The 17,823-nt window shown below is 37.8% G+C and overlaps 1 protein-coding gene across 2 annotated transcripts in view; it reads right to left on the reverse strand.

Annotated features, from left to right (window-relative positions):
- COL24A1 (collagen type XXIV alpha 1 chain) overlaps positions 1–17,823 on the reverse strand; it is a 339,546-nt gene that overhangs the window by 297,321 nt on the left and 24,402 nt on the right. For both annotated transcript variants that reach the window (XM_058658790.1, XM_058658792.1), the window contains 2 exons: positions 11,614–11,667; positions 7,728–7,781 (listed from right to left, as the gene is read on the reverse strand). In XM_058658790.1, the coding sequence (XP_058514773.1) occupies positions 7,728–7,781; positions 11,614–11,667 (108 nt within the window). The remainder of the gene's footprint in view (positions 1–7,727; positions 7,782–11,613; positions 11,668–17,823) is intronic.

The raw sequence follows: 17,823 nt of genomic DNA on the forward strand, positions 1-17,823 counted from the left end.
GCCCCGGCTGGGTTGGTGTTCTCAGTGGTGGTGAGCACAAGAGCCAGAATGGGGGCAGCAGGCTAGTGTTGACACGGCTGCAGTCTCCCTTAGCATGGGTGTAGACTGGATCTGGGAAGTGACAGACTGGGCTAGGGTCCAGCAACCACTATTATTCATGAGAGCCATAGTGGGTGTAGAACAGGCTGGGCTAAGTCTCCACCCCCACTGAACCACAGGAAAGCTGTATGTGGGCATGTCTGGGCTGGAACACTCAAAAGTAAGAACCAGACTCAGTGCAGGTCAGCTGGACTCTGCTCCTGCCAGGACAAGAGGTTGACAAAGGAAATTTGGGCCAAAGACCCACAAGAGTGTGTGAGATCTGCCACTGGAAGATCTGATAGAGGAACTTAGGAACTCCTTCATCAGGATGCATCCTTGCAGGTAAGTACAAGAACCAAAGCAAGGAGCAGCCCAAACCAGGCCAGGTTACAATACCCATTGGCATACACGTGAGTCAGGACTGGAGACAGGCCAGGATGGGCCAGTTAATAACATCCACTGGCAAATCTGAGAACCAGGGCAGGATCTGTAGCTGGGAACAGGGTGTAGGAGGTGCTGGGTCTAGCCGCAATACCAATCAGTTCACATTAAGGCCAGGACTGGGGACTGGCTGGGCCTAGCTAGGCTCAAGCATCCACCAGCAAGAGCTGGAAAGAGGATAGGAGGGGGCAGGCTGCTGAGGTGAGGTGAGCCATGCCAGTCTTGGGACAGTGGGTACTGGGTCCATTAGCCCTAGGAGAAGGGGGTTGGGGCAGCCCAGTGGGACCCTGAGTTCCTGGTTCAGGTTGTTGGATTTGCCTACACAGTGGGTGCTAGATCAATGAGCCTGTGGGACAGGGGTCCTACAGGGCCTAGGTCACCTGCTCTGGAGCCTTGGATCTGCTTGCACAGTGGGTGTCAAGATTGCGAGTGCCGGTGTCAGTGAGTCCAGCAAGGCCCAGGCCACCTGACCCAGGTCTTTAGGTCTGCCTTCAAAGTGGGTACCAATCCATGAGGCCCCAGGGTGGGGGGTTCCAGCAGGGCCCGCCTGAGCAGTAAGTGCCAGATCCATGAGGCCTGGAGGCAGAGGGTCCTACAGGGCACAGGGCACCTGGCCCAGGACCTTGGACCCGCCTGAAAGAACTGGTCCTCCTCAGTGGAAAAGGTGGAATAGTAGACCACTGTCCCAGATGCACATAGAGGATGTGGAAGCCCATTGGAGCCTGCAAAGGATATCAGGTATATAGCAAAGGAAGCATAACAGAACGAATTGGACAACTTCTTCAGCCAAATGATGACAGCAAAAATCAGGGTGAATAGGGACTCTAAGGTAGACTGTCAGCCATTGGGCATTAGCAGGTTTCTCCCATCCTTGGATGAGAGATCGACAGCTGTTGTGGGCTAAGGAGTTGATTAGTGCTCCTTCGGATGGGCAGGAACAGGAACTGGGCTTGTAGCTAAAAACACCTGGACTAGTTGAACTCAACTGTACCCAATTTCCTGGCTAAATTAGGACTGGGGGGGGGGGGAAGAGTATATAAGGAGAGGTGAAGGAGCAATAAAGCGAGACTTCACAGAGACTTGTACCATCACTGGTCTCCTGTTGGTGCTTCATCCCCAGACCCTCTCCCTGTCCACATTACTGGCTCTGCTGGTCGGAACAGACAGCATTTCAGAACTATTGAAACCACTTAGGCAGAATTCTCAGAGTGTGCAGCATATCAGGACCCTGGGCTGATACTGGGTGGCCGTTCCCCATCCTCGGATATTGGGGCAATTGGAAGGCAGGATATGGCTTCTCCCTTTATCTCTCCCCTGCCCCCTGAAACAGGAAGAAGAAATAGAAAATTTGGAAACAATGATCACATCCACATTTTCCTAACTCTTGATTGTTCCCACTCTGATCAACCATGTAAACATCATCTTAAAAAAAGAAAAGAAAACGAAAAGGTAGCTCTTGGTCTTGTGCTTGGTCTTGTGCTTCCATTGCTCTGGCTTTCGGACTCTTGGCCTCCCCAGGACAAGTATTCCCTGAGCATGGCTCCTGTGTGTCTGTATCATTCACCTTCTGTTTACTGCTTAGGTGGGGCAATAAAGATAGCAATGCTAAGATGCTCTGTATTTCTGGTTTGTGTGCTGTCAGGAGTTCCAGGAGAGGGGAGGTCTAGCAGTAGTGGAATGTGGGCAGAGAGGTGGGGGACAGGTGAATGTCTGCAGCTTTGTAAGTGTGTCCGGGTTATTCATTACATGTCTCTTAGGATAACTTCTATTGTTTGGGAAGCTGGGACATAGGTCTTCAGCCTAATGGCTGGACTTGGGGTCACTACTGATTGGATTATGACTGATTGGATTGCCATATGGACTTGTGATTTGCTATTTCGAGTGGGCTCTGTTATCACCAAGCTTGGTTAATAAAGACTCCTTAATAAATCTTAAAAAAAGTATACACACATACACAAAACTTTGCATGAAGCAGACTTACTGGATATGATGACAAGAAATGTCAAAGTAAATAGTATATTTCCCTGCACTGAAAGAAAATTCTTCTTCCATAGTTTGTATCAACCTTCTGATTCTTGTTACATTTTGTCTTACTTGATTTGTTTTCAAATCCTTTTTGGCGTTAATATGATATTTATAAATTTCTTAATTGCAGTTGACTTTGGACATCAATACTGACTTCTGCATAGTCTTCATGACTTTTACTAAAGGAGTTTTATATCTTTTTTTGAGTATGAGTAAGAGAAAAATGAAGTTGCCTATATTTTGATACAAAGACTTCAAAGTTTCACCTATCCCTGATTTAGAAAAGTCCTAAATTCTCCTATTTTACACTAAGTTATTGCAACTTTTAGTTGATTTCTAAAGGGGTTTAAGGAAGAAAAACTCCCTGATGTTGTAGAGTTAGTAATGAATTAGATCAGATTTATTAGTTTAGAGTCCCTACAAAACAGTTAAAAGAATATTGGGATTGGAGATGTAAATACTGAACAAATAATTTAATCTCTGAATCTTATACACTTCCTCTCTACAACGAGAAAAATAACAACTTCTACTTCAATTAGCTCCCAATATTTAGCAACAAATTCTCTCTGGAGAAAGGTGATAGCATTAGAAGTAGCAGTGCTAAAGATAATCATTAAAATAAACTTTACAACTTATTACAAACTTGAAAAACAGAATTCAGCTCTTTCATGAATTTCTCTTCCTGTGTTTTCAGCTTGCTTCATCTACACCTTCACAACTTTTGCTGACAATTAACCCAATGAACTGCTAATCTGTGGGTCCCACCATTTTTTAACTATCTCATCTCCTGTGTGGTCTCACTTTTACCCCTGGCTAGTGTAAAATAAGGGTCTGACATTATAATTGTTCTTTTGCACACATGAACAATCACATTGCCCCTTACTTTTTCTTCTTAGCTCATGTGGCAATTCCTGTCCCCTTGCAGCTAAATGTGACAAAGGGAAAAAACACATATGCTGAAAATTTTCATTCTAAATTTATGGTTTTATACATTGATTGTTGCTTACTATGTGCAGTGATGGCCTCAGTCAATTCATTTTCTTATTTTTATAGATGAGTATTTCATAACTCCTCTATTTTCACTCACTCTTCAGCTGTTGATCTTGTTTTTATTTTTTTTAAAGATTTATTTATTTTTATTGGAAAGGCGGATATGCAGAGAGGAGGACAGACAGAGAGGAAGATCTTCCCTCTGATGGTTCACTTCCCAAGCTGCCGCAATGGCTGGAGCTGAGCCAATCCAAAGCCAGGAGCCAGGAGCTCCTCCAGGGTCTCCCATGTGGGTGCAGGGTCCCAAGGCTTTGGGCCACCCTTGACTGCTTTCCCAGGCCACAAGCAGGGAGCTGGATGGCAAGCGAGGCGGCTGGAATTAGAACCAGCGCCCATATGGGATCCCAGTGCGTGCAAGGCGAGGACTTTAGCCACTACGCTATCGTGCCGGGCCCTAATCTTTCTTTTAACTTTCACAGGCTCTCATGTCTATTCCCTCACCTACATAATTTGCTCCCACCAGTTCTCTGATCATGTTCCTTTCATTGACATCATTCAGTGGCCATTTCTCAAAGACTGCCAAACAGCCTCTGCCTGTGTGCTAGATTTTTTTCAACCTCCTTTTTATTGAGATTGCAAAAGTTGCCTGCCATTTTTAATTATAGCATTTTTGTTTTCTAGCTTTTTCTGTAAAGAGAAACTCTGCTTGATGAAATGTTCAGATAATCTAAGGTTCAATTATACTTGAGCATTTTAAATGCAAATCTTGATTATTTCTCTTTTTATTGTAGTTACCATTTTTGAAAATCAATATTTGCAGCATAATGCAAATACAATTTTGGTCTTTGTCCCTATTTCCGGGTTGGTAAATGTTTTTCAAGGTAGAACTCTTAAATATCTTCAGGTTTGGGAACTGGTCACTAGAAAGACACAAAAATGATTAGAGAGTACAAACTTTCAGCACTACCTCTCTCACACTTGCAGGGAGTACATGGCGCTTATACATGAAGTAACTAAAATACTGAACAAAAAGATTTTGGAGATCCATGGATCAGTGAACACAACAGTGTGCTAGAAAGGTGGTGTGCCAGGAAAGAACATGGAAGCTCCATCCTCCCCATCCCCAGTACTTTAGCATTTTATCATTCTTTACATTTTCATAGTGTTGTCTTGGCCATGTCTATGGTAATTTGACCCAGTAAACAAAGCCGGTCACCATCTGTACTTATATACACATCTAATGAGAATCCAGGAAAAAAAAAGTACTTGTGAAGAAAAATACATAATGGAGACATAGGCACATTCAGTCAAAACCAGAAACAGAGTATTGGGACATTATTTTTTGTGGTTTAATACTTATCACTACTAATAACATTTAATAGTATTGATAGACACTGTCATTATAATGTATTACAGCTGGATGTCTTCATTTAACTGGATTAAATTTGAACGCCCTACTGGTCCTGACTAAATTTAATAGTACAACCTATGAGTGTTTAGGGGAAGATTTTACGTTTCCTTTAAGAAGCATTTCAGGGAAAGATCAATCTTGACCACATATAGATTACCTGAACTGGAATTTTAAAGTGCATAAAAGGTTGAGTATATAGATTCTGCACATATTTATCACTAATGTTCAAAGATTTTAAAGCATAACTAAATATGTGATTAATAAATGACAAGATTTCTGCTACTCCGTAAATATAGTACCCGCCTTATCCATAGTTTTAGTTACTCAGAGGCAATCATAGCCTGGAAATAAGAAATGGAAAATTCCATAAATGACAAACTTATTAGTTCTAAGTACCATTTCTTATAGTATTGATAAAATATCAAATATAGTATAGTAAAATATAAAATTATAGTATATTTAAAAATTTTATATTATTGCTGTTTATTTATTACTGAGTCCAATTTGTGAATTAAATTGTATTGTAAGAATACTTATACAAGAAAAAACAACCTACATAGATCTCAGTACTATCCAAGGTTTATGACAACCACTTGGGGTCCCAAAACACATTTGCTACAGATAAGCAGTGACTACTATTTTAAAAACACACTTCATTAAGTAGGTAATATGATAAGTTAAGGGCTCAGATGGCATTTGTAATAAGAGAAAATGCCATCCTCTCTTGTAAATAGGAAAAAGTTTACTTTCTTGTAATTTTTTCAGAAAAATATTATTTCTAATATGAGTCTCCTGATGTCAACGCTTTCAGTTAGTGAGCTTAACAGATCTCCTCTGTTTCGTATCATTAGCTTTACTAAAGCTGAACCAAAAAAATAAGAGAGCGTGAGAGAGAGAAAATATTGTATATCCCATGAATTGTCATGTGGCACCTATTTTTTTTTCATAAACCAGAGATAAATGTCACTTTTTACAGTGTGTAAATAACACAAGACAAGCTGGAATTTTGGAATAGCATTAGTCTGTTACAATTACAAAATGAAAAAGTCTTTTGATAGCAGAATTCCTCACCATTAGGAGAGACAATCTAGTGTGAAAAAAAAAGACTATCATATCTAATTTGAATCTAATGGTACTGTTTAATGCAACTTTTACTATAGCTAAGTGCTTCTTTGAGTGATTTCTGCACAAGGCCTTAGATAATAAAATCTACTCCCATAGTACTGTTGATTGAGATGAGACTAAATGACATGGCATACGTGAAGTTGGCAAATATCTGATACTTAATAAGTACAGTTAGCTCTATTTCACTTATGAAGCTAATGCTTCAAGACTATTATTAGATTGGTCCTCTTATTGGTTCCATTTGTCACTTATTGAGTGCCAAACACAAGCTGACACTGGGCTGGGAACAAACATGAAGTCGGATTAAGATCACGGTCCTACACTCAACTAAGCATCCAGTCTATTGAGGAGGACAAACACATTAATAAGGCTCATTTTGGCTACAAATGGAGCTACAAACATCACTTTAACCTTCTGTCCTTTATGATAATACTAATTTGATTCTAAATGTGTAATAGTAAAATAAAATGTATTAGTCTAAACTATTCCAGCAATGTACTTAATTCAGATTTTAATTTGCCAATAAATAAAATATATTTCTGTACTATCTTAAGATATTTTAATATAGACTATAAGATCGTGTTTATTTGTGTTACTACATCTTTAGTAACAATTGCATTGCTATTTGTCATAGTCTCCTCATAAACAGTTCCTCTGAAAAATGGAAATAGTATACTGCCAAAGATGCTGAAGCATTTTGTGAATTTTTAATGGGCTCTATATCATTTAACTTGTATAAAGTACTTTTTGTCTCTAATAATTTTTGCAAAGCAAAACAACTCAAATATGCTTTTAAAGGTTAAATAATGGGTTACGTTTCCTATTTCAGTTAAATCTGCTGGACACCCAAACTTGCAATTGTCTTAATTTACTCTTTCACAAGTTCAAGTAACCACCTTGAACATTTTGAAATGGACAGATGATTTCCTAATTAGATGACAAGATAATTCTCTGAAAATACATAATTTCTTAGGGTTAATAATTCTAGTCATGTCACTTCTGTCAAACAATACAGAAAAGCAAAAGAGAAAGAATTGTCTTTATATCTTAATATCCTTTAACTTCAAGCAAACCTTTATTTCCAAGAACAAAAATAAATTCTGATTAAATATCAAAAATTACTAACAGTAAGAAACCTGCATTTTTATTTTTCTCTAGTAAACATGGTAAAAGGATTATAAAATATAAAACTTGAGTGTTCAATTAAACCTGACAAGAAATATGTAGGGAAATTGGTTTCACGTACTCAATCACTATCAGCTTTATTTGATATATTTGGGACATTTTAAACATCTGTCATACATCAGATATCCTCAAAAATATGTGCAGTTTAAAAGCAGTCTGTCTGGTGTACAGTTATTAAACTGTTGGTTAACAGTTAGTTAATTTACAGACTGATGTTCAAGGGCCAACACATTCCAAATAACTTGGAATACCAAAGCATGCTGAATTTGATTTTGTCACTAAATGTAAAACTCCAAGTTTTGTAGGCTTTCAGAGGAACCTAGTTTTCTGTCGAGCTAAGCCAATACTGTTGAAAAATTGTGAAACAGAGATAACGCATATTTTTTATGTCTCACGTTAGCCTTAGAAGTTAAGAATCTGCCTTTAAAATGTAAGTAAAAGCATGTAGCAATCATTAATATTCACTCACCTTTGGACCTGGTAATCCAGGTAACCCAGGATTTCCATGTGGCCCTGGTATGCCCTACAAATAGTAAAAAGTCAAATTATTCTTAGAACAGAAACAAATACAAGTAGGTGTTGATTTTAATAGTCAAATAAATATTATATAATCTCATTAAAATAAATGCTGTTTTCAAAGTTACTTATTTTTTCTAAGATCTTGGACATTTTAGCTTTGGAAAGAATAGCTACACTGACAATAGAACAAAACCCCAGTTTCCATCTTTTGCTCCCACACATGATCTCAAGGTTTTCACGTTCCTTAATCATCAGTCCTGTTTGTAGCTGCAGTGTGTCTCTAATGCAACATATAAAATCTGTACACTCTAAAATTCTCAAAGTAACACATGCAGTCTCCTCTCCAACATGCATTCTCTCTGTGTGTACTTAAAACTTCATTTACTTTGCTTCCTACGCTAAACTAAATCATTCTTCAAATCTCAACTGACATCAAAATTTATTTTTTAAAAAAGATTTTTTTTTATTGGAAAGTCAGATATACAGAGAGGAGGAGAGACACAGGAAGATTTGGAGTGCGATGATTCACTCCCCAAGTGGCCCCAGTGGTCAAAGCTGAGCCAATCCAAAGAAAGAAGCCAGGAGCCTCTTCTGGGTCTCCCACACAGGTGCAGGATCCCAAGGCTTTGGCCATCCTAGACTGCTTTCCTAGACCACAACAGGAAGCTGGATGAGAACTGGCACCCATATGGGATCTCAGGTGTTAGTAAGGCAAGAATTTTAGCCACTAGGTTACCACGTTGGGCCCCCAATTTATTTTTAAATCTTGCCATACCAGAATAAACTGATTTCTCCTTCTATAGAAATTGCTCCATGTGAAATTCATTTGTCAATTATTATACATTGTACTAGAATATTTTTATACTACTCTAACTTGTTTAAAAATTTTATTGCTACATTGTTACTTTAGCTGTATTATGGTATATGCTATTTTTAAAAAGATGATAAATTATTTGAAAAAGAAGCTTTTGGTGTTGCTAATGTGGTCCTTAACATATATTAGTCACTCAGTATTGACTTGATTTCACATAACTGATAAATTATATGATCTGAATTTTAAAAATGTGTTTTGAAAGAACCTACTGCATAACATAATTTTTTTTTATATTTCACATTAATACTTGTAACAATTCTGCAGGATGGTTATTTTTAGTCCCTATATAAATAAGAAGCCTAAACTCACACAGCCAGTAAGGACAGAAACTGAATCTTCTAAGTGTCAGGCCACTAAACAAGGATACTCAAAGTTAACAGAAAATGGAATTGAGAGATAACTTTATTTTGTTGCCAAAAAAAAAAAAAAAAAATTCTGAAATCCATGCATGCAGGAGTCCATAGCAAGCTAAAGGGAACTGTATGTTTAAAAAAAAAAAACCTAAGCATGAATTTCATTTTTGCAACAAAATAAGATTATCTTTTAACTTCATGTTTCCATATAATTTTTGATGAAAATACCCCTGAACTTCTCTGTGTTGTGTCCCACATCTCTGTTTTCTTTTTTTTTTTTAAGATTTACTTTATTTTTATTGCAAAGTCAGATATACAGAGAGGAGGAGAGACAGAGAAGAAGATCATCCCTCAGATGGTTCACTCCCCTAAGTGACCGTAGTGGCCAGTGCTGCACCAATCCGAAGCCAGGAGCCAGGAACTTCCTCCAGGTCTCCCACATGGGTGCAGGGTCCCAAGGCATTGGGCCGTCCTCAACTGCTTTCCCCGGCCACAAGCAGCGAGCTGGATGGGAAGCAGGGGTGCAGAGATTAGAACTGGCACCATTATGGGATCCTAGAGTGCCCAAGGTGAGGACTTTAGCTATTAGTTCCCATCTCTGTGTTCTTTACTTAAACATCCATTTTAACACATAACACATAGTTAATAATCATTTATTTCTCCAATCAAGAGTTAATTGAGCAGAGTACATCAGAAACACATAAAAACAGCAATGAGGGCTTGGCAGCGTGGCCTAGTGGCTAAGGTCCTCGCCTTGATCCCATATGGCCGCTGGTTCTAATCCCGGCAGCTCCACTTCCTCTCTATCTCTCCTCCTCTCAGTATATCTGACTGTGTAATAAAAATAAAATAAATCTTAAAAAAAAAACAGCAATGAACATATTAAAGATCTGTACCGCAATGTGAAGACAAAGGAAAAAATTTAATTTCATGGCATGTCTTTGGTAACATTCAAAAAAATAAATGTTAATAAAGTAGATGTATAAAATCATGGAAATTAGTGAATAAGTTGATGATATAGAATTAAGGGCATGGCATGTAAAATATTATTTCATAAAGCTTAGTAGTGCAACAGTAAGCCAGGACACCATCTCTAGGGGAGAACTAATATTAATGAACATTCACAATTTTTCAGAGGGCTAACCTCATGTTGCCAATGAAATATATAAAGAAAAAAAAATACTAAGTTGCAACTTCCAAATTAGATATTTGGTTGAGGGGGACAAAATTGGGAAAACAAATGAAATAATTCTTCTTGATAAGAATACTTCTCCTTCCTTAAGGAAAGGAATTTTGGACAAATGAAAAGAAGTAGGAGGAGAAGGGATGTGAGGGAATCACGGAATGGAACTGCTACAGTATGAGAATAAACCAAGATTTGAATTCTGAAGGAATGCTGTTGGGATAAAAGTGTTAGCCGTGGAACGGAATAGAATTAGGGCAAATATGGTTTAGCCCCTCAGGCTAGTAGCAACCCGGATCCAACAGTGAGGAAGTAGGATATGAACTGTTCGAGTACTAGATGAGAATGGGCAAGGTTTGGAAGGGTTAATGAGAACAGTGTGACAGTTGATGAAAGCGTACTAAATGGGGCCCAGCTAAGTGGCCTAGTGGCTAAAGTCCTCGCCTTGCATTCGCCAGAATCACGCTTGGGTGCTGGTTCATGTCCCAGTGGCCCCACTTCCTATCTAGCTCCTTGTTTGTGGTCTTGGGAAGCAGTCCAGAATGGCCCAAAGCCCTGGTACCCTGCACCCGCATACGAGACCAGGAGGTTCCTGACTCCAGGCTCTGGATCAGTTCAACTTTGGCTGCTGCAGCTACTTGGGATGTGAATCAGTGGATGGAAGATCCTCCTCTTGGTATATCTGCCTTTCCAATAAAAACGAATAAATACTTTTTTCAAAAAAAGAAGCATACTAAATCATAGCTGGAGCTGTAGGGAATTCATCATAGTTTCAAATGGGTAAAATCTGGATATGAATATGGATAACTTAAACTAGTATTTTTAGCATAATTTTGCTTTGCATAATTTGTATGATAAATAAAAATCAAGACAAAAAGTGATTTTATGAAGGTATTTTCACTTCTCTATCATTTTTCTAGTTCACTAAAGAAACATAGTGAAAATTCACATTTTTTTAAAATTTGAAAGTAACTAATTCTAACACAGCAATAACACTTTAGTTGGATTTGTGGAATGTGAGAAACAACTGCTTATGTTGACAGTAGCTTTTCTCCTCGGGGCAATTTTTTTCTAACAATAGCTCCAATATTTTCCACTACATAATCCAGGAATTTACTATTTTAATCCAGTCCAGTCCTCTCCAAGTAGCACTGGAACAGTCACTAATCTACAAATTAGATTACAAGAACAGTCACTAATGTACAAATTAGATGATCTTTCTTGAACATGTTCCTAGAGATGCTTTGGAGGAGTATTCATCCTTACATAAACAAAGCTATTGTTTAACATCTCATGAATCAGCAAAGGTAGAGAAAAAATCTGAAGAGCTAGACAGCTTTCTAAAGGAAGAACAGACTTTATAACTTTTAAAAAAAAGCATGCTGGAAAAATTACTAATTTTACCAGCTGAAAATTTTCTACTCACCCTTGGACCTCTCTTTCCTGATGGGCCAGGGATACCTGCTGGACCAGGAGGACCCTTGGAAAACAAATCACAGTGTGTTAGGATTGATAGTAGACATACTGTTTCTCACAAGCCTTAACAAGATTACCACCACAGAACAACTTTTTCTGGACCCAGTTCCCAGCTGGTGATGACTGTAAAGTAACACAAATGCTCTCACCCTAATCAGTAGGGGTGAGTTAAAATTCAAGTGTACTCTTTAATCTGGTCAGAAACGGCAGCAAGAAACCCAAAATTTAAAAACACTGTATCTGTTATTACATGGACTGTAACACCAGTAATTTTGTGGGTGATTTTTACCTAAATTTTCTTTTACTACAAAAGGAGGAATTCAATTCAGGGTTTGAAGATCAACAACAACATCTTTTTGCTTTTTATTTGTCTGTTTTTTAGAAAGGCACATTTTCAAGAGGATTTGATTTGAAAATTGAATACTGTGTTCTTCCAAAAGAGTGATACGAAGGAATTGTGTAATATGTTAAGCAGAGTGAGGCCATTCCTGTAAATCCTGTAAATCCTGTAATTGATCTGCTCTATGCCGAAATGCAACACTTCAGGTCACATACAATTAAATAATGTATTAAAAAGCTATGAAAGCAACACTTATCAATTGCCGCAGTGTTCTGAGCCGTTTAAATATTACTTTTTAAACATAGAAAGTAAGAAACTATCTTTTCTTCCTCATATAATGTTTTACAATGGACTATGGAACAGTAAATAAAAGCTTTATGATTTTTACTTAAAATTTTCAGGTAGAAGTTTGAATTTATTTACTTTTTTAACCTGAAAGAGTTAGAGAGAGAGACAGTGAGAGAAAAAAGGAGACACAGCGATCTGCTGGGTCACTCAACAAATGTCTACAATGATCAAAACGAGCTGACCCAAAGCTAGGAGCTTCTTTCATCTCTCCCATATGCGTGCAGGTGCCCAAGACATTGGGCTAACTCTCCTACTTTCCCAGGCCATCAGCAGGGAGCTGAAATGGAAGTGGAGTAGCTTGCACTCAAAATGGTATCCACATGGGATATTGGTGCTACCAAGCAGAGGATTAACTTGCTAATCCACCATGCTGGCCCTAAAGGTCAATAGCTTAAAATATAAATACTGTTCTCTTCATTAACAAAGTAAAATCACCTAATGTACTTCACTTTTTAACCATAAAGGGTGATTATTACTTAATTGTCAATGGGATCTTTTTTTTCCCAATCTACATAGTTTTTTTTTTTAAGATTTATTTATTTTTTATTAGAAAGTCAGATATACAGAGGGGAGAAGAGACAGAGAGGAAGATCTTCTGCCCAATGATTCACTCCCCAAGTGAGTGCAACGGCCGATGCTATGCGATCTGAAGCCAGGAGCCAGGAACTTCCTCCAGATCTCCCACACGGGTGCAGACTGGGTGTCCTCAACTGCTTTCCCAGGCCACAAGCAGGGAGCTGGATGGGAAGTGGAGCTACAGGGACTAGAACCGGCGCCCATATGGGATCCTGGCGCGTTCAAGGTGAGGACTTTAGCCGCTAGGCCACGCTGCCGGGTCCAAGCCATAATTTCAAATAGTTTAATCTGCAATATGGCCAGGAACATCTAAAAGTTACATTGAGTGTCAAGAGAGAAATGGGGGATTAGACTAGTGAGAAAGTATCATTCCAACTAAACCCACACACACGAGTGAAATGAGGCAGCTAGATGAAAAATATCAGCATTTTTCTCATCTTAATATAAGCTACTCAAAAGATTCTATTGGTCATAGTCACTTTGCAGTTCTCAGATATTATATTTTTCAAACTGTCCTTTTCATACACCAATTGTATTTCCTCCTCCCATTTCTGTAGCATTCAATTTGCCACATGTTTCTACATTTTGAGAGAACAGTGCTCCAGTGGCCCTCTGTATCTGCAGTTCCACGTCTGCAGATTCAGCCAATTATATGGATTGAAAGTACTCAGGGAGCACAATGGCTTCTGTATCGAAAAAGGACAGACTTTTTCTTATTGTTATTTCCCAAACAACATTTACTTACAAAGCATTTTTACTTATTAGGCAATCTAGAGCTGATTTAAAGTCTATAAAAGGATTATGTACACTCTTTACAGATCCACTCTTTCAACAAGAGAGTTGCCTTGCAGATTTCTGTGCCTAGGAGAATCCTGAAATCAATCCCCCACAGATATGTTTGGATGACTATGTTTTTATTCAACCCCAAACTAAGGCATCCTCCTTCTTATGCTCAAATATTTTTACTGCCATTACTGTATCCCTAACTGCCGCCAGACATTGATTAAAGATCTAATTAAGATCCAAAACTCTTAATTCAAGACATTGGAAAAAGCCACAACTTTCTGGATAAGAAAGCAATGAAAGCATAGACAAGTGGGATGACATCAAACAAAGAAATCTGCACAGTAAAGGAAACAATAGAATGAAAGGATAACTGACAAAATGAGAGGAAATGTTTGCAAGCCATTTTTATGATAAATAATTTATATCCAGAATATATTAAGAGCTCAAAAAACCTTTAACAGCACAAATATAAATGTGGTTCAGAAAAGAGCAAAGGATTTGAATAGACAGTACTTAAAAGACTACAAACTGGAGATCTTTCTCCCTGTCTCTCCTCCTCTCTGTATATCTAACTTTCCAATAATAATAAAATAAATCTTTTTTAAAAAGACTACAAATTGAAAATACTTGAAAAAAATGTTCAGTATCATGAACCATCATGGAAATATAAATTAACATCATGAGATATTATCAGCCCTGTGGGAAATTGCCCCTGGATCTCTGGTTGCTACTTGTAGGCATGACCCACAGTCTACCTGCCCATGACCTTAGGCACAGCTTCCAGCCATGTAACATAGAGTGACTTGCGACATGACTGGAGGGTCTAAAGGTATTGATGTACCTTCTAGCCAATTACAATGTCATTAAGGGTGGGAGCACTGTGGGGGAACACCCTGATGTCTTCCCCTTTCCTAGTCTATTTAAGTTGTGCTTGCTCTACAATGAATGGACATGCCCATCAGTCTGCCCCTGGTGGTTCTTGTGGCCAAAGAGCAGCATCTCCCTCAGTGTTCTTGGAGCCAGTTGCAGGATATCCTCCAGAGACAGTCCAATTAGAATGACCATTATATTTAAAACAACTACAACAAAAACAGCTGTTACAAAGAAAGACTAAAAAAAACCTCCGCAAAGATGCGAAGAAAAGAGAGTCCTTTACACTGATGGAAATGCAAATTAATAGAGTTATCATAGAGGACAGGTGGAGTTTCTTTTAAAAAGTAATAAATAGAGGCTGATATTGTTGCATGGCAGGTTAAGTCTCAACTTAGGAGCATGGTTCCTTGCAACCTCTTCTACTTCCTAAACACTCCTTGCTGATGGTCCTGGGAGAGCAACTGAACATGGCCCATGCCATCGCAGGAGACCCAGATGGAATTCCAGACTCCTGGGTTTGTTCTGGCTTAGCCTTGGCTATTGCACTCATTTGGGGAAAGAACCAAGAGATTGAAAAACACTCTCTCTCCCTCTCTCTGTCTCTCCCTTTCTACTTGTAATGTTGCTTTTCAAATAAATAAATGTATTTTCAAAAATTATAACTTTGTTTCAAATAAATACCTTTTTTTTTAATGAAGAGCCACAAAACCAAATCAACAATCAGGAAGAAAAAAGAAATTAACAACACCAGGAAGTTAAATAATATGCTACTAAATGACTAATGTGTGGCTGAAGAAATGAAAATCAAGAACCTTCTTGAAGAAAATGATGCTACTCTATAATTTATGAGTCACTGAATGATTTAATCAGAAGAAAGTGTTTTGAAGAGATGAAACTAACCAAAAACATCAAATCCCATGAGATATAGTTTCTGCTGATTTTTGATGGTGAACTGTGTCTCTTCTAGACAAGAAATAGATGAATTTAAGGGGATGTATAGTAGCTATATAATAGAGACTGTCATATCTAGTAACATGTTATTTAATTTCATGGCAGTGTAAATTTCTATTTTTCTATTATTTATTTTGTATTATGACTTTTCATTTGAGGGGATGTACAGTAGCTGTGAAACAGAGACTAACATCCAGATGTGAGGATACAATGCAGTATGCATTTCTACTTCCAGATAAAGATGGACTTGCAGTGAAACTGTTAACTATATCTTGACAATAGGATTCTGGACTCTCTGCCATTGTCCATGCCCGCTATGATGGACATATGACTGTGTACGAAGAACTATATCTTAGTAATGAAATAGAGGAACTAGGTGGGGAGGATTGGGGCTGGGATAATGGAAACACCAGGAGCCTATGGAACTGTATCATAAAATGATAATAACAATAATAAAATGTAAAAAAGGCAAAATAAATAAATACCTTTTTAAAAAAAACGTAGAAAATAGATCAACATATGAGCTATCTCAGTGCTAAACAGAAATATGAGGAAACTTAAATCAGCATATGAAAAAATATCTGCAGTCCAAGTTCTTTGCAGTGCTATTCACAACAGCCAAGATACAGAATCAATCTTTCCATCGACTGATGATTAGAATATTATTCAACCACAATAAGGAATAAAATCCTGAAATTTGCAGTGAAATGGTTGGAACTGGAGAACCTTATGTAAAGTGAAATAAGCCAAAGGGGAAAAAAAAACACACTCATATGAACAGTCAACTAGAACACAAAATAATGGTTACTAGAGAACAGGAAGAATGGAGGGAACAAATTTGGAGATCTGATAATGAGCACTAAAATGCACTTGAGTGAAAGATAGCAGGCTTGAGTTCAGCAGCACAGTGAAATGACTATGCAACGTACAGTTCATATTGTAAACACAAAGTTCACAATAATATATTATACTTTATATACACAACTGCACAAGAGGCACTGGTAGGCTCAAAATACCAAAAAAGTAAAGAAATGGAAAGGCAAATAGCTTGGTATGATCAATTTATACTGCGTATACACGTGTAGATATTACACTATACCCTATAATAACAAAAATATTATAAAACTGAAGGCTTTTTTTTCAAAGTTTTTTTTAAAAGACCTTGATTTTCATTTGCTAGGACTGTTGAAGAAATTAACAATTTTCAAATTATATCTGGTTCTGTAGTTATAATAAAAAGCTAGCAGCTTTTGGTTTGAGGTACCCAAAAATAAGAGTAGGTAGGAAAAACTAGAACTAAAAATGAAGGTGAATGAATGTGAAATGTCTACTCTGGCTTACTGCCCTGTTTTACTACTCCATTACTAAAGAAAATGCCATTCCATTCACACCCCATAAGTAGTTGATATTATGCTTTGCCCAAAGAGTTGTCCTGTCCCAAAATTCCTATTTCGAAACACTCACTGAAAAATTATGGTATTAGAAGGAGAGGCCTTAGAGAGGTAATTGAATCATGAAGGCGGAACCCTCATGAATGGGGTGCCTTTACAAAGGAGGTCTAAAGAGTTTACTTGTCTATTCTACCTTGTGAGGACACAAACAACACCTACAAATGAGAAAGCAGGTCCCATCCAGACACCAAGCCTGCTGGCACCCTCTTATGGAACGTCTCAGCCTCCAGAACTGTGAGAATAAATTCTGTTTTCTATAGGCTTCCAAGCTGATGACATTTTGTTATACCAAGAACTTATATTTTATGTAATTATTGAAATATGTGTTTAATATTTAGTAATTTAATAAGTACTAAATAAAATTACAACCATCTTCACAATTTTGCATATCCAAATCCTTCATAACAGATTATTTTAAGCATTTTCCAGGAACTAAAGTAGCAATGTAATTCTTATGGCATAATTTTTAGAGGACAATACATTATTTTCTGCAAATAAAGTATTAAAAGTAGCACTGTAACTTTTATATTGCTATTAAATGAAAGCACAATTTTTAAAAATAGCATTGGCTTTGCAATCGCCCAATTTAGGTTCAAACCATGCCTCTAGCATTTACTAGTCAAATGACCATGGACAAGCAAGTCAAGTTTTAAAAATTGTTGTTGCTTATATTTGTTAGTGCCTAAGTGGTGGAGCAGTTAGTTAAGTAACCACCTGTGAAGCCAGCATTCCATACTGGAATGCCAGATCACATTCCAGGATGCTCTGGCTGAAGACTAGTCCAGCCTCAGCTCCTGAGGACATTTGGGGAGTGAGCCAGCAGATGTAAGAGCTT

Source organism: Ochotona princeps, chromosome 2, assembly GCF_030435755.1.
Source record: "Ochotona princeps isolate mOchPri1 chromosome 2, mOchPri1.hap1, whole genome shotgun sequence".
Taxonomy (NCBI): Eukaryota; Metazoa; Chordata; class Mammalia; order Lagomorpha; family Ochotonidae; genus Ochotona; species Ochotona princeps.